General features: G+C 43.6%; 1 protein-coding gene across 1 annotated transcript; it reads right to left on the minus strand.

Moving 5' to 3' along the window:
- Positions 1-2,203: 2,203 nt before the first annotated feature.
- Positions 2,204-21,476, minus strand: nr5a1a (nuclear receptor subfamily 5, group A, member 1a). The gene is made up of 6 exons (XM_036526137.1): positions 21,363-21,476; positions 21,042-21,183; positions 18,853-19,508; positions 9,662-9,781; positions 7,725-7,872; positions 2,204-2,457 (listed from the first exon to the last, which is right to left on the minus strand). The coding sequence occupies exons 1-6, from the start codon at positions 21,462-21,464 to the stop codon at positions 2,204-2,206; spliced, it is 1,422 nt and encodes a 473-aa protein (XP_036382030.1). The 5' UTR covers positions 21,465-21,476.
- Positions 21,477-22,281: the final 805 nt, after the last annotated feature.

A 22,281-nucleotide genomic window follows, 5' to 3' on the forward strand; every position in this document is an offset into this window, starting at 1 on the left:
ATGTGCACTCACTTCACTGACCTTCCCCTGACCCCTCTTTGTTGCTGGGGCGGAGGGATCCTTGGTGACAGACTTGAGGCCATGCTCCTATCAATGAGATGTATTTATTTCCAACACATCTATTGAAAATGAAATCACTTTCTTGTTTTTTTTTCCATCTTTTCCTGTCCGCACATGGTGGGGATGAGGGCCGCTGTGGATCTGTGATGTCTCTGTGCCTGGACTTCTCCTACACTCCTTGTCTGGCTCAAGAAACTGTTCCTGCCAAAGATGGCTTCCTGCCTCTCTCCCCCACATAGCCAAGCTCCACATGCCTAGAAAAGCTCTCTCTCTCTTTCTCTCTTTCTCTGAACCCCTGTCTTTAAATATTCCTGCACCAGAGACATGCTGCAAGTGTTTTTTGTTGTTGTAGTTAAAAAAAACAAACCCTAATTATGAGAAAGGTCCTGTTGTTCCTGTTTAAGTATGGGAGAAATTCCAAATGCTGGATCGGCCATCTGAACACGATCCAAGCGATTTCCCTTCTTTTAATGGCGATATGGAGAGTAGTCTTCCCTATTTGTGGCATCTTAACACCAGCAGTCCCGCAGTCAGAGGTGTAAACAGAACACCTGAATCTGTCCAGGTAAAGGACTTTGAATCTGTCCAGGTAAGGGACCTTTCTGTCTACAGAGAGGAAGCAGCTCTCCCCTGCACCCGTATGTTCTTCCATTACTCATATTGTATCTGTGATCATTTGTGACTGATCATTGTTTATACCCATTCACAGTGAAATATAATTTTATTCATGTGCTTGAATCAATTAAAATGCATCTGTTGTCGCTCTTTGCGTACTCTTACTTGCAACACACTAAATAGTGAGCCATATTAGTTATGTAAACCATCACAAGGGACATAGTTAAGCAAGAGAATACACTGATGAGTATGGAGAGGTGTGTACAACTTTGCATAGTCTTTGATTTTTCTCTGTAACCCACATTTTTAAACCTATGCTTTCATAAATGTATACAACAATAAAGAATGCAATAATATCCAACATTTCTTGGATACTTCAATTGTACCTTGTCAAAACAAAACTAGTATCAAGCGTTATTTTACTTGCTAGTACGGCATCGGAGCAAAGGACAACTGATAACCTGTTAATGTTAATTAGATCTTCCTACAAGACATTTTGCGATATTTTCAGTCATTTTGAGAGCTTTTGTTTTGAACATTTTTCTGTTTTCACAGGTAAAACTATTACCATTTTTCTGTAATTTCATCTGATTAGCAGACCGGATGCTGTCTCTTAGTTCTGCATTTACTTTTAATCATAAAATATGTGAAGAAAGTCTCTACTTTCATGAGAATCCCTCTGATTTTATGCAGCAAAACAGCAACAAAATATCTGCTCACTTAACAAGAACCAAATATATATAAGATAATTTATCATAAAGAATGATTTTAGAGAAAAAGATATGGATATTGCAAAAGTAAGACCACAATAATTTGTACAAAAGATGAAAGGAGAACATTTAAACATTTCTAATTTTCTGGGAAAACAATTTAGTATCAGGTCCCTGGTATTGAGGCCTGGATTGTTGAAACTGGATTTGATTTCACGAATCTTACACAAATCACAAAAGCTATGAGTAACATGTGAGTTTGACTCAAGAGTTGATAACAGTCAAAAGAGACACAATGCACTCTGTTTTAAACACTGCTTGGAAAAGACAACTTGTCAGCGTAAACGTGACAGAGCTAGGGGTCAAGTGCAAAACTCTCAAAGGCCAAAGTATTAAGTCCATTTCAGAACCTGAAATGGGGATTGAACACATTCACAACAGAAACTGAAATTTCACCGGTCCTTAGGTGTTAGCTGAAATTATAACAAAGGTGGAATTATAATGGATGGACCTATGCTCTAATCACCAAATTTAGATCTATAAACAAAACAAAACAAAAGGACAAATCTGTATCTGTAGCATATGACATTACAGCTTACTTTTTTACATTTCAATACTTTATACATTTATTAAACAATACAAATAAACAAAAACATGATACTACAGATAGAGGGGTAAATAAGATTTTGTGATCCTCGGTCTGCACACCCCTCCCTGGCTCAGGTACATGGTTCACTCTGGTTGATGGGGGGGGGGGGCTATAGGGATACGGGACCAGGACTGAGGGGCGAGGCGGGAGAAGAGCGTTGCCGCGGCGATCACCCGCAGGCTCTCTTGGCGTGCAGCATCTCGATGAGCAGGTTGTTGCAGGGCACCTCCCCGCTCAGGTGTTTGTAGCACAGGTAGTCCTCCGCCTGGGAGCTGAGGGCGCGCAGCTCCGGCAGCCGCAGCAGCAGCTGGCCGAACTTGTCCAGGAACTGCGGGTAGCTACAGAGCGTGTACTCCAGCAGGGCGGCGTTCACCTGCTCCTGCACGCTCTCCACGAACTGCTGGTTCTCCAGCAGCTTCACGTCTGAGAAAGACACGATCGCTAACGTTAACCGAACGGTAGTGAAACAGTGGTCTGGCCATCTTCCAACGCAGACTCAAGACCCACCTCCTCAGACTGCATCTCGGTTCCAACCCAGACCCCACCCCCTAACACCTGCTACTTGCATTACTTGCTGTTTATTTCATGTGTAGCATCACGATGTGTTTTGGATTCTGTGATCTAGTGACTAATCTATGGTAGTATACTTGGCTTCCCTTATCTAGTCAGCTTTCACAAGTTAACTTGTGGTAGGGCTTGAATGGTGTTATGCTCACACTCAGTGGTCTGAGAGTGTCGTTAGCCTGGTCTGAGACTGTTGCTCATTCAACTTGAATGGGTACACTTCTATTCTTTTGTGCTGCAGGTCCTTCTGGATAAGAGCAATCTGCTAAATGAATGTAATGTATATGTAATGGGACAACCGCTAGATACCACAACTGATAAACCAATGATCTCAGCACCATGAACAAAGCTAAAAGGACGGCTCCAGTATGCACAGCATCAGAATGGATTGAGGTAGGTGAAATATACCTGAAATAAACTCAGGTCCATGAACCAAACTGCAAAAAGCCTTTTGATATTGTATAGAGTGTATCCCCCACCCACCGCCATAGACTCGGGCATCATTTTATTTCAATCAGAAACCTCTCACAACATAAAACCTTTTTATTGGTTATGGACTTATATGTTGTATATGGTAACAGGATGTTGACCAGCCCTTCAGGGCAGCCCATCAATCAAAACAATGTATTTGCTGACATATCTGCCCAGAAACAACAAATGACATAGGCAGAAGATGCCCCATTAGGTCAAGGAGGAATAGGAGGGGATAGGCAAAAATAGGGTCACCTATGTCAGACCAAAGCACTCTGGGTAAGATTTAAGCTTGCCTCTCGCTATTCACTGAAGGTTTATTCACCAAAGACAACAGATGTTCATGGAGGAGTTTTCCTAATCAAATATCATCTCTTTAGATGTTGAGCATAGATGCTTACTTGCGTGAGATGGCAGATCAGCATATTGGGTGTGTCAATAATCACTCAATGAACCACGGCCAAGATGAGTATTACCGAGGAGTGTAATAGATTTTGCTTCCCTGGTCTGTGATTGCAGATTAGCAACATATGAGATCACATTTCATATTTCCTCATCTTTTCATTTTGTTATGAATCTACAGAGTTTTACTTAAGTTTATACTTTAGTTCTGTATTATGAAAAACATTGTCTGCTCATGGACAGTTACTGCAGTTTGTATAGTAAAATCAAGGCCGTACGATCAATGTGGATGTAAATGGACAGCCACCTTCCTTGAAAGGAGCATTTGAAAGTGAATTGAATTCGTGTGATGAATCCTCCACCACACAACTATACAATTCAGTCAAAGTCAAAACACCCCAAAAAAAAAGCAGAGCATTTTATAATTGTGTTAATATCGCTGGCATACAAATTGCAAGATGTTTAGCTTAATGTGGTTGTTGTGTCTGTAAATGGCCAGAGTGCACTCTGGCAGTGAGTTGTGTTAAATGAGCGCTGAGACAGCTCTCACATACATATAGCGTGCACTGATGGAAGACCAGCCGCACGGGAATGCGCTATTATATTACATTATTGGCATTTAGCAGACGCTCTTATCCAGAGCGACTTAAATATGTTTTTTCACGTTATCCATTTATACAGCTGGATATTTACTGAGGCAATTCTGGGTAAAGTGCCTTGCCCAAGGGTACAATAGCAGTCCCCCAGTGAGAAATCGAACCGGTAACCTGTCAGTTACAAGTCTGGCTCCTCGCCACTATGCTATACTGTCGCAAAATGCTTAGTGTCAGTTCACGCTACCTGTTAACTGCTGCTGCCAGGAAAACCTGCAAGGTTGCCCAGAACATATGCCAATCACTGGTTGTGAACTCAGAATTCATACGTCCATGACCACATTATATCCATTTTTGTTCACGGATATACTGCATATACAAGGCAGCAGAAAACAGACAACAATTCTCTATAGCCAATATGTGGAGATGGAACTGTATGTTTAAACATTTGTTCAGCTTCAAGTTGACATGACAGCTGCATATACACATCATGTACATACGCTTTCACTTCTCTACGTTGTGTAGGTATTGTGGATAAAGTACTGGGGTTGCTACTAGAGGGTCATGGGTTTGAGACCCGGCTGGGAGCACTGCTGTTGTGACCCTGGGCAAGGTACCTGACCTAAACTGCTTTGGTAAATATGTAGCCCTATAAACGGGAAATATGTTAAAAACAATAAAAGGTAAACTGTTCTGGATAGAGGTGCTAACTAACACCATTAAAACGTTAAAACACTAAGTCTGGTGTGCAACACTAGCGTGCAGCACCTCAGCACTGCTGTCTCCATGAGAAGAGAGCGATGTGAAAAGAAGCCATCCCAGCTCGTTTTGGACAAAGAAAACAGCAGCATTTTCTCTCCATTATCGTTCTGCTGCTGCGGATTTCACCTATTCGCTAAGAAGCGAGGCTGGCCAGCAAAGAATTCAGACTATTCTGAGAACTGGATTCAGCTCAGAGGCATTCATTTTGCTATCTGTATAAAAACCCCCAACAACACAAGTAAATGACAGGGCTGTTTACAGCTGGAGTCCAACTCAGACACAAATACTGTGGACACAAGGGGTCAGTTTAGTCAAAGCACTGCTATTTATCCTTGAAGAGTAACAAACAATTTAAGGCATGAATGTATTTTTGGTTAGCTCTATTGTATTTTGTATTTAGTCCATTTAATTTCGAGCGCTAATTCCAAATTCCCATTGAAAACAGCAGTCTTTACAAAAAAAAAAAACTCATTAACAATCAGCACAAATGGTGTTGACTTTGTCCTCTTGTTTTTTTTTTCTCTTTTTGGCTGTTTCTCTATCTGTTGATAATCTGAATTTAAACACAAAAGTCAACATTTGTAAAGGAGACGAAATCTCTGTGAACGACAGCGTGTGCTCCTTCTGTCCTTCGTGGGGACGTCAGCGTGTGTTTCGGTGTTCTCAGAGAGACCCTGTTAGCGATGCACAGTGGTGTGTTTGGGTGTCACGTGTACAAACCCCACACTACAGGAGTATGACAATAGCCGGATCCTGCTAATGGACTCCTTTTAAAGATCAGCTGAGTCTTGCCAGGAGAGGCATTCACACATTAATTAAATATTTTGAATAATCTTTTCAGTGCTACTGTGGGGTGAAAGAAAATTGCCCTGATAAACCTGACTCTATTGATTGAGAGATGAGAGTGAGAGTTAATGTGTGTGTGTGTGTGTGTGTGTGTGTGCTTGCACGCGTGTGTATGTGTGTGTTTGTGTGGTGTATGCATGTGTGTATGTGACCTTGTGTGAGTGTGCGTGTGTGTGTGTGTGTATGTGTATGTATGTTTGCACGCATTTGTATGTGTGTGTTTGTGTGGTGTGCGCATGTGTTTGTGTGAGCTTGTGTGTGAGCTTGTGTGTGTGTGTGTGTGTGTGTGTGTGTGTGTGTGTGTGTGTGTGTGTGTGTGTGTGTTTGTGTGGTGTGCGCATGTGTGTGTGTGTGTGTGTGTGTGTGTGTGTGTGTGTGTGTGTGTATGTGTGTGTGTGTTTGTGTGGTGTGCGCATGTGTGTGTGTGTGTGTGTGTGTGTGTGTGTGTGTGTGTGCAAAACAGACAGGAGAAATATTCTCCACTTTAACAAGCATTCTCATTATTTAAACCGGCTTTTGTTCAGTGCAGGCTGGCGCTAAATTGCAATCGCTTGAGGGAATGTGGGCAATAAAAGCCTATTTTCCTTCCACATGCAGTAGATACTGCATGAATGTTGGTCGGGAAATCAACCCATAGGCCAATCCATTAAGGCTCTATTGAGCATCACCGCAGAACAAAGGCTATGGCTGCTGCCTTTGTGAATGGCACCTATTGAGAGGGCCCAAATTCTAATTAATCCCGTTTACCTGTTGAGAACAGAAATCTATTTAGACAATAATTGCAGCTTTCTAAATATACAAATATCTGAGCTATTGATGTGACATGCTTGTTTTTTTCGGTGTCCAGGTCTTTGGATTCTTTATTGAAATACAAACATTTTGACATGCATTTCTCACAAATAATACTAAACTTGCTAAAATAATTTTTTATTATATTTTATAAGTGAAACTTTTTTTAAAAATCAAACAGAAGATGTCAAAAAGTCTAAAGTAAGGTTAAGAAAAATCTAACTAGTATTTAAAGACTGGCATTTTTATATTTCTTTTGTTTGTGCCATTATTTCACACATTTACACAGAAAAAAGTACAGCCAGGATATTCCTATTTCCTATGACACACTTGGTTTAAACAGGTGATTTCATTTGAAATACACTGTATTTATCAGGAACATAATTACAACTGACTTATTACGAACTGTCCTTTGATGCATTAGGTACTAGAAACAGGCTGATAATGTATTTCCATTACTGCATTAAAGCTATCTTTATCCATTCACTCAGAAGACCCCCTTTTCCATGGTGACTTAGACAGTCTAAATCATACTGTATGTATGACATTTACATTGCTGAAAATCCATTTTGCATTTAAAAAGACTTTCATTTTTTCCTAAGTAGCCAACACTATCCAGTGATCCACACATTTTTACAGCTACATATATTTTAATTTGGAGTGTCAGTGTGAGCGTCAGTCCCCTTTCTCCTGTCTTTTTCTCTGATCAGGAATGCTCAGCTGAATCACGGAGATGCTGGTCATCAGCTTGTCCCCCGCTAAACACATGGGAGTGTGCAGGCAACCACGTGCTGTCGTCTGAAACGCGTAATGCCAAACCCCATTTCCTTCCACACCACAGCCCCCACACCAAGCCTGCACAGACACGTGCCAGTGGCACGCACTTCATGCACAGCTTTATACAGGCAGAATACGGGGTGCACGATTGACCAGCAGGGGTGGCTGGTGTGTGATGGGATGGCCAAGCCCATGGCTAACCTACCCACCCCTATTTGCCCACAGAAAAGAAGCCAATTTGTTCCACCACTGTGTGCTCCCGGTCATCGACAGTTATGACACAGTCAGGATTGCACTTGAAACGAGCGCTTTTACCGTCTGAGTCACTCAGGAGCCCCCACAGCTAGATATTTTAAGGAAGCAGTTCAGGTTCAAGTGCCTTACTCGTGTGTATAATGCCAGTGACCCAACAAGGGACTGAAACTCCAAGTCCTGGCTCTTTCACCGCTGCAGCACACCGCCGCCCACCTGAGGTGAAGCACTCACCGGGATTAAAGAGGATGAGAAACTTGAAACAGGCGATCTCCCTCCGGTCCACCTGCAGAGACTGCAGCTTCCCCACCAGCTCCTGCCCCCTCATCACAAGACTGTTAAGGGTCACGCCAGCCTGGGCCACAATGGTCGCGATCTCAATCTGCCGAAACAGTGATGGTATTAAACACGTAATAAATGCACACACACAAAGCAAAACACGCACACAGACACACAGACACACAAAGCACACAGTGACACTCACACACACAAAGCGCACAGTGACACACACGTACACACACACAAAGTGCACAGTGACACACAGACACACACATACACAGACACTTGATCAGTCATGCAAGCACATACACACACACACACACCCCAACAAGTGTCAGCAGCAGAAACATGCTGAAATGGAAAGATGTAGAATTTTGGACCAGAACATTTGTACATGACATACGAAATACAGTTCTTTCTATTCTATAGAAATACAGTTCCAAATACAGTTCTTTCTATTTCTATTCTATAGAAAGAACTTTATTTAGTGTGTCATGTACAAATGTGCTGGTCCAAAATTCTACATCTTTCCATTTGCTTCTTTCTATAGAATAATTTCTGACAGTTAACAGAACTCCAGTCCACTCAGTCAGTCTTTTTTGTCAGCGATGTATCTTTTTTCCTCAATGGCAAATGAACCTTGACCAATGAACAAGGTCTGTTTGGAAATTCATTCTTTTTAATTTCCTTGCTCAAGTCAAAAATGGCAGTTTATATAGTAGATAGTTTGAATGTTGAACTGGATGACAAACTCACATCTATAGTCCCAAAACCTTTGCCATGAAGTTTTTTCTGTGCCCTGCTCCCACAAGCACTGTTTGGAGATAAAGACTTTAATATTGGAATAACGGGAAGCAAAAATGGTGACAACTGAGGCAATTAAAAAAAAAAAAGAAAGAAACTGTGATTTTCCAAAAGCTGGGACATTTCATCCGGCTGATGCAGGCTGGGACTTATCTGTTGATCATTGTTTTTTGTCTGCTCCCAAAAACAGCTTCCAGAAACAGGCAAACGTGTCAAACAAGGACAAGCATCTGCACGGGTCACTCCGCGGTCAGAGAGAGAGGATCTCCCGAAAAAGCGGGCACCGTGTGTGAATGAGGGTGCGCGTGAGGGGCAGCGCTGCGTCACACGTTAAACACCTGCAGGCCTAACCGGTGAAGAGACAGGGCTCGTCTACGCATCCTGACCCTGGAGAATATGCTCAATAGCTGCTTTGCTTCAGCATGGGTCCTTTTTGCATAGGACCTGCTGAGTGTTAGGCACAGGCCAGTTTATATATTGTCCCTTGGGAAAGTTTCATTCAGAGACACACTGAAATAATTACACAAAGGGGACATGGGAAGCAACATGAAGAAGACAAGAACAAGTATGCGTGTGCCTGTATGTGTGGCTGAATATGAGTGTGTGTGTGAGAGTATGTGTATGTGTGTGTCTATGTGTGTGTGAGTATATGTGTGTGTGTGTGTGTGTGTGAGGATGCGTGTGTGAGAGTGTAGGTACGTGAGTATGTGCGTGTGAGCTGTGTGTATCTGTGTGTGTGTGTATCTGTGTGTGTGTGTGTGTGTGTATCTGTGTGTGTGTGTGTGTGTGTGTATGTGTGTGTGCGTGTATGTGTGTGTGTGTATGAATATGAGTGTGTGTGTGTGTATCTGTGTGTGTGTGTGTGTATCTGTGTGTGTGTGTGGTGTGTGTGTGTATCTGTGTGTGTGTGTGTGTGTGTGCGTGTGTGTGTGTGTGTATCTGTGTGTGTATGAGTGTGTGCGTGTATGTGTGTGTGTGTATCTGTGTGTGTGTATGAATATGAATGTGTGTGTGTGTGTGTGTGTGTGTGTGTGTGTGTGCGTGTATGTGTGTGTGTGTATGAATATGAGTGTGTGCCTTCCACTCACTTCCTGTCCGGTGACCAGCAGCAGGCTGCCTTCCTTGCCGTGCTGCACCTGTCTGAAGATGTGGTCCAGCACCAGCAGCTCACTCCAGCAGTTATGCAAGAGCTTCATCTGATCCCCCACCTGCCGGGGGAAGAGGAGAGCAGCTTCACTCACACAGACAACCTACACCCCCCTCCTGTTCCTTCCCCTGTCTCCCCTGGGACACTCTCTGATCACAGTACTGTGATACTGAGTGAGGGATGCAGGAGTCCACATTTTATATTACAGGCATTCAGCAGACACTCTTACCCAGGGTGACTTACATAGGTTATCATTTTTACGTTATTCATTTATGCAGCCGGATATCTACTGAGGCGATTGTGGGTTAATTGCCTTACCCAAGAGTACATCGGCAATGCCACAGCGAGGACTCGAACAAGCAACCTTTTGGTTACAAGCCCTGCTCCTTACCTAGTGGAACACTGTGCTACACTAATGTAAAACCACCACATTTCCCAAATGGTTGCATTGTTGTTATCTAAGTTCTGCAATAACTGAAAAAATACATTCAGAACATGTGTGAACATGTTTATGCGCAATGACAATGGTATTTTACAGTAATAGTCACAACTATGAAGGTGAATATTGAATATAAGGTCAATAACATTGGTTTTGCCAGTGTAATGCTTACCTATCCTTACAAAAGAAACATGCATTCTTTCATAACCAATTCTCCAGGAATGCAGGCTCATTTTGCTACATGCCATGACAAAAAAAAAACAACATTGTTTCATTGATGCAAGCCCGGTGATTTGGTAGGAATTTTGCTCCAGGCTTTCATTGTTGATTGGAACAAGTCCTGTGTAGATGCAAATTAATTTAATTCGTGTTTCTTTTCATTTCCAGAGAAAAGCTTCAACCCTCCAGAGCAGAAGCATGAGGCAGCTGGGACTGTGTTCTCAGTTAGGAAACAGACAACATCATACTGCTGTCCTGAAACAATTGTGTAGGTAAGGCACTGCCAGGGGGCCAAGGAACCAGCCAGCAGCCTCACATCGGCATCTTGGACAAACGGGGGTAGAAACGGAGCGTTCTGGGAGTATTTCTGGAAAGATGCTGGTGATGTAACGAGCCTTTTCATTGCGGTCGCCGTGAGAACCGCATCGCCGTACCGCATCGCCGTAAGCCTATACAGTGCTGCTCGCAAACAGAGCTCCTTCCCCCATTCCGTCACAACCCGCGGTTGCCATGGCAGAAGGAACTGCGTGATGTTCCCTGTAACCTTGCGCTCCACAATAACGCCGTCAGTCTCTCGCTGCTCAGCTCCGTACATTCACAGCCAGCGATGGAGACGACCTCCACAGACGGAGGATCACGGGCGAGATCCGCCAATGGGCTCATCTCAACTTCTCTTTAGTGCGCCCGTAAGACACAAGGGAGACATGTAATTACGCACAACCACATACACTATTCATGTGAATATTTACTACCAACAGAAATCTGTTTTGAAGATTTTTTTTTGTCACTGGAGGAAGTAGCTTTGGACACATTGATGCCTCTCACTCATTCACTTTCACACTCACTCACTCATTCACTGACACACTCACTCGCTCACACACTGAGTGGTTAAGTAATATCAGTAACTTCGTTTGCCAGTCCAGTGAACAGCCACCCCCTCTGCAATTGTTCAGACCTTGTTTTAGATTCATTGCTGAAATGAAGATCATGGGTTCACAGATTCAAGTTCCAAAAAGTTGACACTGCAGTCCTTCTGATAACACACATTATTATACACAGTTATTCTCCATTTGCTTTACACATCAGGCACCCAAGAGCAAGAGCTGTAGTTCTCATTATCTCTCTGGAACGGTGCACTGAGAAAGAACTGGCCCCAAGCTCGTGGGCCCTCCTGATGTTTCCCTGCCTTATCGGGGTGAAGTTCGGGACTTCGGCTGTTTGGAAATGCCTGAGTTCTGAGCTGGACCTGGATCGTAAACCGCACCGACGCCGGGCTACATAGTTTTTAATTCATCAGACTTTATCAGTGTTTGCTGTGCACAGGTGGGTCCTACGCAGAACACAGCGGCTATTGTGCGAGTCTACAGCGACAGGCAGAAGTGCACTCCCTCGGAACAGGGCCTGACAGACGGAGAGGGCGATACATTGTTACCCAGACTTCCCCGGGGCAGCAATCCTTGCCATGGGTTGCCAGGGGAAGATGGAAGGGGATCGGGTTTTCTGCAGGGCTGCTGACTGAAGGAAAACTGCTACTTAGCCCAATGTCTGACATCTCAGCGAGCATTCCACTGCTGCATATGGTAACAAAATCCGCGCACACACTGTTACAACAACTGTCCTGCATTGAGAAAGAGCACTAATTATGAGGGAGATGAGACGGGAAAGCACTGCGGTCGAGCCCGCTGCTCTCATACAGACATGTCTTCATCTCAGAGAGATCTGCACCTCAAATAACACACATTTTTGTAATTAGATTGAACAAAGATGGGACACTATTCAGGTCAAACACTCAGGCATTACGTTCTGGGCACCTATGGTCCACATAATTAAAAAAAACAACTCCATGCAATTGAAGTGGGGAGGGGAGAGGTGGCAGTGACAGTACATTTCCCGCACCCTGCCTCTCCACACCGTGTCCGGGAGCTTGCGGCAGCGTGACGCCCATCACCGGCGGTGTATTTACGAGTGGCGGGGACGACCTGTCCCACCTCCTCACCTCACCCAGTCCTCCGTCAGCCTCCTTCCCGCTCCCATTAAAGCAGACCCGGGCCCCCGTCCGCCCCTCGCCCCTCCACGCTCCACATTACTCTCGGCGCCGAAGGCCACCCCTGTCAGTAATTCTGCAGCCAGTGACACGCGGGAGCGTTGCCGCGGCTCCCTAATAGTGTCAGACAGGACCCGGCGGGTCGTTCATCAGCCGAGCGGGTGACAGAATTACTGTACCTTAAATGAAACCATATATCTGCCCAGCAGGGAAGTCCAATCTCTCTCACCCCAGCGGAGAAGAGGTGCACCCAGTGTCCTGATCTGTCTGCGGGGGTCGCAGGAGGAGGCTAACAGGCTGCCTGACCTACCTGTACACACAGACACATACACACACACGTGCGCACACAAACACACACACACACACATGCACACACACACACACACACATACACACGCACACACACACACAAACACACATACATACATACACACACACACACACACACACACACACACACTGACACATACACACACACACGCACATACACACACTCAAATGCATGCGCGTACACACATACACACATACACACAGATACAGACACACACACGCGTACAGACATACACACACACACAAACACAGACAAACTCAAATGCAAGTGAGCGCACCCACACACACACAAACACACACTCACAAGCACAAACAAATTTCTTATACAGCACATCTGTTGTGTAAAAGTATCTGGTCAGGTGGAAATCTGGAGTTCTCAGCTCTTTTACACCCACACTCTCCACTGCCTGTGTATCTCACATTAATTAATATCACAATCTGCTTAATGGTGGAAAAAGTGACAGTGAAGAAATGCTAAATTCAATCTCTAGGAGGACCATTTCAAAGAAGTCCAGGATGAGCGGTACCAGTCTTAACCATAGAAGTGCATGTATCCACATCAACACTAGATTAACTATAAAAATGCATGGATCCATATCGGCACTAGATTAACCAAAGAAATGCATGGATCCATATCAGCACTAGATTTCCTATTACAAGGAAAAGGAAATGACCGGATGCCATGTGAAAGTTTCAGTTCTTACATTTTAATCTATAGCAGCGCAGAAGTGGATGTGTCACCTCAGAAAACACTGATCAAGTGATACCGAGGACAAGTCACATTGGGATGTGTATGCAAGGGAAATATAAGGAAAGTAAAGAGGACAAAAAGAAAGATTTTAGTTGTTGGGTTGTGAGAGGAATTCCCCTGCTAGTTAGGTGGCACCATCTTGCTTTGATAAAGCAAGCTCACTAAAAACTGCTTTGGTATCTAATATTAAATTTCCAAATTGTAAATTGAATATTAACTGTAATAACTGTAATTATAGCCATTGGTACACTAGCTAACTATTCAGCCATGTCGTATCCAACTAAATCAGTTGGTTTACTTGGTTAATGCATATGAGATGTCATCCCCTTAATTATCTCTGAGTGCCAATACGATGTCAGCCTGTACAAAATTAGTGCAAATATGCTGCTGGTTATGAGCATTTCATGTATCATTAAAAATAAGAATGTAAAATTTCTGTTTGACACTCTGTGATATATAAGGCCTGTGAACATCACATATGAGTTCCTTCTGGATCGTGTTGTGTCTCAGCACCTGCAGGCGGGACAGAGTGGGGCAGGCCGGTGGGGGGGGGGGGGGGGGGGGGGGGGTTGGGGTGTGTTGAGGTTGTCTGTCAGCATCACTGTATACAGCCTCCGAACAACTTCGCACGCACATTTCTCCACACTCTGACAACACAGACAGAATAGCCCTTTACTACTGACACTTCTCAGCACCTGCTGCCATTGATAACATCCATTCAGCTGCCACCACAAGCACACACAACAAGCGCATGAACAACCGCCATATTAGCTGCACGATAACAGCAATAATGACCGGCAATGAATTAATTAATTAATCAAAGACCCATAATTACGCTGTTTTAGGTTTGGAAATGTCCACTGCAGTTGCTGTGCTTCTGTAACGTGAATGCGTTGTCAGAAATCAGGTTGTTAGGTTGCCATTACATCCTGGAGTAAGACAGCAGCTACTCATGTGAAGACGAAAGGGTTGAACCAGCTCAAAGGCAGCTGGGCGGCTGAACTGGTTTGTTACCAGCACTATTAAAGCCCATTCTCACAATCCCCAACCCACCAGAACCTATTAGGAACATACCATGCGACATGCTGTCTTACACTTAAAAACGTAGCTTTCAAGCACACAAAATGTACGCCTGTTTAAAAACTGCAATTTTCCCTCCATAAAGCGCATGTCTGTTTTCTCTTTTTTCTGAAAAGCTGAAAGCAAACTCCATATGCACTCATTACCAATGGCTGCTCTCTGCAATTAAAAGCACCTTGGCTAGATACTGCAGTGCTATTGAGCTTTCCACTGATGACAATCTATGAGTATCAAAGCATCACTGGGGGTGTGTATGGGCATGGGGTGGGGGGAAGTTAGAGCCTGCCTCCCCTCCTCGGCTCTTTCCCTCAGTGACCTGTGTACCGAATTGGTTCCTGAGGAGGACGCAAAGATCGCTCGCTTCGACACTCACAGAAATTCACCAGCACACCCTGAAAACTGTGTTTTTTTTCATTAATATTATTTTTTCTCTCTCCCTCCTACACTTAACAACAGGACAACACAATAGATGGGCACTCAAAGAGTTCACATTCCAGTCTTATCCACTGGATGGAATGTAATTACTGAGGGGAAAAAAAAAAAAAAAACTCAGGGAGTCTTTCTTGGCAAATGCATTCATCTTTGTTCTCTCTCTCTCTGCACATGAATTCTGTCTTTTGAGTCAACAAGCACATTTCAGAAACCAGGACCCGGCACAACATTACTGACACCTACATTTCAATGCAAAAATTACCATTCGCACCCCAGAACACATTCTCAGGCTGTCCATCATGTGCCGTGGCCAAGGGTTCACACTGCACGATAAGAGAGCTAACTATACAGACACAGCTACGTAGAATTCCTTACTCCATTTTGCATCATCAAAAAAGGTAAAAGATGGTTGACATTATTAATAGAACAGCTAACAGTAAGGTGACAAAGAGTGATTTATCAGCACAGAACGAGTAGAAAAGGAGGAAGGAAGTTCATTTTGCAGACAGGGGTTTCACATCTTCTGGGGCGCGACATACAGGCCAACGTGCGAGATTCTCAATCATTATTCATCACACCGCTAACAGTCTAAGAGACGTACAGACGTACATTCTTATTCCACAAACACAGTCACACAGTAAATTCTAAATAGTTTGCTCTTTTTAACAGTTTTCTAACAAGCCAGAAGGGGGGAACAAAATGTGAGGGAAAAGATGCATCGAATTGATTTGGACGTTAATTTGTCATTGTTAATTTTTTGCACCCTTATCACAGAAACAATAAGGCCATTGTGCTGATTATCTGATTAGCCCCCTTCCCATAAGACAACAGAGCTGCTATCTCTCCATAGTCTACGTCAGGATAATGCTAAGAGTGGAACAGCTTCCTCTGACCCTGGTACAGGCTCAAGTGCTTTATTTTTGGGAGATGCAAAAGCCTTGCCAAGCCAGGCCACCCCTGAGACTCTGAACTCTAACAACCCCAAGCGCCTATGCATGTAAATCGCCCCCGAGCATCTCAGAAACACAACGGAACACAGGTGTAACGTTTAAGACCTGCGGCCGTGGTTCTTGCAGGAGATTCTTGTCCACAATCTAGCTCCCTCCACCCCCCACCCCCGTGAAAGAGAGAGAAATCAGTGCTCGGTTCAGGGGCCACGGCCAAAGGGCCAGAGGAGTGTCACGGATCAAGTCAGGAGCACAGAGGGGACCGCTTTGTGTGCAATAACAGCTTCAACATGCCGCCCTCACAAACAAACACAAACTCACAAAACGCAGCTCTGAAGCCTCCTCTCCACTCCAGCGAGGCCCTCATATGCACCTATATGACAGTATTGATTTTTTTTTTTTTTTACCTCCAAAGGATGAAGATGGAATTCAGCCAGGGCCATAACTCCTACTCTGTGGCACATTTCAATTACATCTTTCACTTGACACCACGCTTCGAGCTGCTAGTTATCTCTTGCTCCAACCGTGACGGGTCTTAAATCAGTACCCAAAAGGAGATGGACGGGGGGGTTATCGTGTCACCTCGACCGTGCTCCCACTTTGCGAGCGTCTTCTTTGGGAGGGTCGTAAGGACAGCAGAAACTGCTCGCTGCTGGGCATTTGATGGAATAGAACCACAAGCATAAAGCTCATGCCATTACTGCTTGAAAAACATCCATGGGTAGACTTTTCCACTGGGAGCGAATGTAAGCTACGCTACAATGGTAGATCTTTAACTTCAATCAATTAACTTTAATTTCCCCTTAAATATATTAGCATTATCTATTCTCAGTCCAGCAAGGGCTACTGCCAGCAAAGACATCAGAGGCACAGAATATATACATACAATTTTAAAAAATCCGCAAAAATGCAGTGTATTTAGTATAATGTATTTATATACAGTATTTGAGTCTTTGTACATTAAATAATATTTAAAAACTCTCAAAACACCTACTTCTGACTACGCCTACAGAAGATGACCACTGAATTTAACATCTCTAATCTTGGTAAAGGTAATCTTTTTATGCACTGGAGAGAGTCGGTTTACAGTGTTACCTTTTCAGATACTGTTACTATTAGACATAAAGTCACAAGCCTAGCTTCTAACATATTTTAATGTGGACTATGAGAACAATGGTTTCTATGACACACACCGCGTGTTAAAAGATTTCTTTTTACAGCGGAAATACTGAAGAAAAATACAGCATGTTCCAGCATAATGTCTCTTGTATATAACTGCTGAAACGTTTTCTGAAAATACAAGCTCCTGCTTTGGACGATGGCAACAAACGTGTCACTACCATACATTTGTAAAAACCATACTGTGTCTGTGTACCCCACACTCCTTGTGAGAAAGGAGTCACTTCCTGTGACGCTATCCTGCTGAGCTTTGGCAGAGGGAAAGAGATGGAGAAAGGGCAATGGAAAGAGAGAGAGATACAGAAAGAGATAGAGACAGCGACACACAGAAAGAGACAGAACGGGAGAAAAGAGAAAGAGAGAGAGGGAGAAAATAGCAGGAGGAGGGAGAGAGATATAGAAAGAGACAGAGAGAGAGAGGAAGGGAATAACACAGGGATATAGAGAGAGAGTGATAGAAAGAGGGAGGGGGGCTGTCCAGGGTGAAGGAGAAGGGCAGAGTAAATCTTGCCTTTGACACGGAGGGAAAATCAGCTTGAGAATGGTATCCCCAGCATGGGTCATCACAGAGATAATGGGAGCCCCTCTCCATAATGCCGTCTTAGCCCCCCCCCCCCGCCCCTCCTTCTGGCTGGCACTGCTGCATACAGTAGCCCTTCCTCTTCCCCGCGCCCAAAACCCCCCCCTCCACCCCCCGGTCCCAAGCGGCGCACCGTGTCAGAGGTGGCCCTCATTCCCCGCTGCCACGGTCTGTGGTCGTCCCGCGGCCGTTCGGCTGGAGCTCCTCCCCCAGCTATAAGCCATGAGGGACAGCGATTTTATTAGCATTCGGCCGATTAATGAGGTGCCTCCACGCTCACTCAAGGTAACACTTGTCATTCCGCCGGCCGACCTGGCAGTGATCTACGTCCTGTTAAAGGGAGGCCGACACGGCCTTTCAGCTACCTCCAGACCTGTGCCTGTCTATCACACAGCTGGACTAAACACAAACACAGCACTGACCATCAACAGCAGTGAGAATCGGCATTTAAAATGACCCACAGGAGAGGAGGAGGCACACAGACATAAATACAAGAGAATGAAAAGAAAGAACAAAACTGCTAAGACAGAAGAGAGCTGGCCATCCCTGACCTACACAGTGATTTGAATGCTTATATTATTATCTTTATTATTAGATAACACAGCAGAAGCCTTTGTCCTGGGAAACCTACAGCATATGACATCTATGCATGGGCAAATGAAAAATGTACTGCACCTCTGACAGCACAGTGTCCTCATCAAGACATTGGGATACTGGTTCCACACTGAAGATGGTTGAGAAGAAGCCCCTAGAAGCTCACCAACACCACTACCTGCAGTTATCTTATACTGTTTGCCCCCCCTCCCCACCAACCATCCACTGACTAGGCTTAATCATTCTTGCCTTAAAACATTTTACAGTGTGGCATAGTGGATAAGGAGCAGGACAATTCCCCCCCGGGGGCACTGCTGCTGTACCCTTGGGCAAGGCACTTAACCCCCAGTTGCCTCTGTAAATATCCAGCTGTATAAATAGATAACGTTGTAAAAACCTGTAACTGATGTAAATCGCTCTGGATAAGAGCGTCTGCTAAATGCCAATGACGTAATGTAATGTACACAAAGCAATTAGGAGAAAACCTACAAACCCCATCAATCCAGAGAGGAAGCAGTAAGGTATCGAGGGGCCTACCTTGAGCTCCTTGAAGAATATGCAGCTGCGAGCCCACTCCACGATGGAGAAGAGGGTCTGGTCGGCCATGCGACACATGAGGCCGAAGGTGTTGAGCTTCTCGTGCTTGCTGCGGCTGCTCTGTTCCTGCTGCAGGTAGGCCAGGATCTTGCTCTGTACCTGCAGCTCGTCCGGGTCACAGCGCAGGAACTCCAGCACAAGCTGCGGCACGTTGGGGGGCTGCGGAGACCCCTGCAGGTAGGCGTCCGGGTACGGGTACCCCGTCAGTGACTCGGGCGAGCTTGTGTAGTGGTCGGGGTACTCGGACTTGATGGCGCGGTTGGGGAAAGAGGTGTACTGGTACTGGCTGGGCAAGGGGCCGTGGCCCTGCATGGGCATGCCGAGGGTGGGAGGGGCGTAGGGGCTGTGGTCGTAGTCTGTGGGGGTGATGGAGGCCGGGGTGGCGGGCACCATGGCCTTGGAAACGGGGTGGAGGCCCGGCAAGCTGCCTGTGAAGCCATAGTCAGTCTGGGCCGGGGACACCAGCGGAGGGGTAGACTCCAGCTTGAAGCCGTTGGCGCGTATCAAAGCCTTCTTCTGCTGTTTCAGTGCGCGGTCGCGCTTGTACATGGGCCCGAATTTATTCCTGCCACCCCTCATGCGGTCAGCGCGGACCGCTGACAAAAGGAAAACAGAGGCACGTCAGGAACCCGGACGCCTCCTCTGTTTGTTATCACCCAGTTTAACCCTCATGCTAATGGGATCACCCACTCAGCTTAATGGGGCTTGATTACACTTATATTGCAAAGTATCGTTGGTTTTAATTCTCCGTTAATCTCCAATTAAAACAGAAACCTTAATGTAGCTGCTCTAATAAAAATTCAAACTGTCAGAAATGTTTCAGAATTTTTTAAACTGTTGTGTAAAACACAAGCAAACACTGCAATCTGAAGTCTTTAATAAAATATTATAGAGGAAAAAATAAACACCCAGCATTAAAATACAGGCATGGTAAACAGACTCTAGCCTTGACAATTCAGCATAAAGACTTGTACAAAATAAAGACTTGTACAGACGGTTCAGTTTCCAGACCTGTCTTGCTCTTTTTTCCTTTTTCTTCCACATTAGAATTAAAAATATTTTCTTTTTTCAGCAGTGAAAACATTCCCTTTCCTCTTTTTTGAGCGTTTCCTTTCTATGAGAACCAAAGCAAGATTCCCAGAGATTTATCAGCCAGTCAAGAATGTGTCATTTCTCCGCGGAAACAGGTGCTTCTCTGCATTTCAGTCATGAAAACGAATGCATTTTATTCCCCAGATACCATCAAACAGAACTAATTTGGAAATTTTTTTTTGTTTCTGGCACAGCAGCCAAACTGATGGTTAGCATTCCAGATTAAATCTTCTCCCTGCCGTTCTATCTATCGGAGGACATTTTAACATTAACAGTGAAACAGCACTGTTAATAACATCGACATAAACATTCAAACAACGAGAGAGTCCAACGGCCCTATCGATGGTGAAATGGTCTTATTATCACTGTAGTTTTCAGTCCGAATTAAGATAGATGGAGATTGTCAAAAACATGTAATGTCCTACCTAATACATATGAAAACAGTAAAATGATAATATTAATAAATCAGTTTAAATATATGTATCCATCTAATAACTGATAGAAAACGTCGTAAAAATTCGTAAATCCTTTCACAATCAAACACGAGTTTTATGTGTTCAACTTCAACTAAGTCACCATTCAGCACTAATTTCCAGGCTAGCACGGTGATAGCATACTACCACGCGGATGAAATACGCCTATATAATAAATCGTCCAAATGACTCAATGCAAACTGCAACGCAACAGCGCAAACTCCAACTTCACTAACTAAATATGAAAATCTCTAGTTCTTCATTATTGTAATTTATGTGGACTGATGTCTGCAACTCCACACACAGCATACATGTATTCCTTTTAAAACCAACCAAATGAAACGATCACATTTATATTTCTTTTAAATATATAAATCTGATATAATACGTAATATATGTAATTTTCTTACAAGAGCAGATAACCACTGTAAATTAAAACATTTAAGAGAAAAGTTAAAAAATCGGTCTTCGTTTTTTGTTTCACGTTCCAGTAATTGCAGTCATAACAGCTAAATAGTGAGTGAAAAAAATGGGACGAATAATCACGGCGTTTAACGTATTTACCTTCCAGGCGCATCCCGACATTGAGGCATTTCTGAAATCGACAGAAGGGACATCTCTTCCTCTGAGTTTTGTCAATTTTACAGTCCTGGTTTTCCGCGCAAGTGTACCTTTTATTGTTCTGAACTGTTCTCTTGAAAAAACCCTGAATAAAGAAGGATGTTTATTACAGAAAATATAGCAACAACCACAACAACAAAATAATAATAATAATAATAATAATAATAATAATAATAATACTTGTGTGGATTATTATAATATGCAAATTACGACAAATTTTATTTGCCGATTCTCTTAAACATTGTTAAGCAGTCGGCCATTTACCTTACAACTTTCACAGGTCAGTAGTCCGTAGTGGTACCCAGAAACTTTATCTCCACAAACTGGACACAGCTCTTCCAGATCGTCATCATATGTGTAGTCCATCACCTTCACCGGAACACCTGCGGAGCAATGTAAAAACATAATTAACAAAAACAAGCACAAAATTATACTGAATCAATTTCATAACTAAAAATAAAATATTTGCGGTTCAAAACATCGATAAGAGAAAAAAAAACACTGAAACACGCACATAAATTCAACTCAGTCTATTTGAGAAATAACAGATATTTTCCGTCTGACAGAGGAGTATCGCGTGGTTAAGGGGCCCAAATCTGACCAATGCAAAAAATATATACAGCAAAAAATAAATACATAAATAAATGTGGATTCCTAAACGCATTCGTATGGCGAGCCAGGTGATTTGCGGGAATGAAACGGCCACGTGAACCTCATATTTTATAGCTGTGTTAGCCCATTTAGATTAATATATGTTTTGCAGCAGGAAAATGGCTTAAATGAATTATCCAAACCTATATCATCTTGCTCTTAAAACTTGAAATAAAAAAAAACAGTGAAACCGTAGCGAAAGTGTGAAAGCCATACAAGAAAATAAACAGAACACAGCTGCACAATTAAAACAAGACTTTCGGGGGAAATACAGTCAGCTATTGTGTAATAATCATTTATATATTTAAACCGTTTTGAAGCATATCGTAAATATGAATATAGTATTCATGTTTTCACGCAATATACAATGCGTATTACGTTCACATACTAATAGATTCCTATGAATGTTTAAGGTCGAATTAAATAAACGACAAGGCCTGTTCTTGTTCTGTTGATTACATTACCCAAATTATTTTCAGTCTTGTTTTCGCAGAGAATGCCCTGATATTATAATAATTAATTAATAGCCTAC

Source organism: Megalops cyprinoides, chromosome 4 (assembly GCF_013368585.1).
Source record: "Megalops cyprinoides isolate fMegCyp1 chromosome 4, fMegCyp1.pri, whole genome shotgun sequence".
Lineage (NCBI taxonomy): Eukaryota > Metazoa > Chordata > Actinopteri > Elopiformes > Megalopidae > Megalops > Megalops cyprinoides.

Coding starts and splice junctions, on each gene's coding strand:
- nr5a1a (XM_036526137.1), bottom strand. CDS start 21,464: ATGGACTACACATATGATGACGATCTGGAAGAGCTGTGTCCAGTTTGT. Junction 21,184..21,362: donor TGACCTGTGAAAGTTGTAAG/GTAAATGGCCGA, acceptor TTCTTTATTCAG/GGTTTTTTCAAGAGAACAGT. Junction 9,782..18,852: donor TATTCTTCAAGGAGCTCAAG/GTAGGCCCCTCG, acceptor TTCCCCCGGCAG/GTGGGGGATCAGATGAAGCT.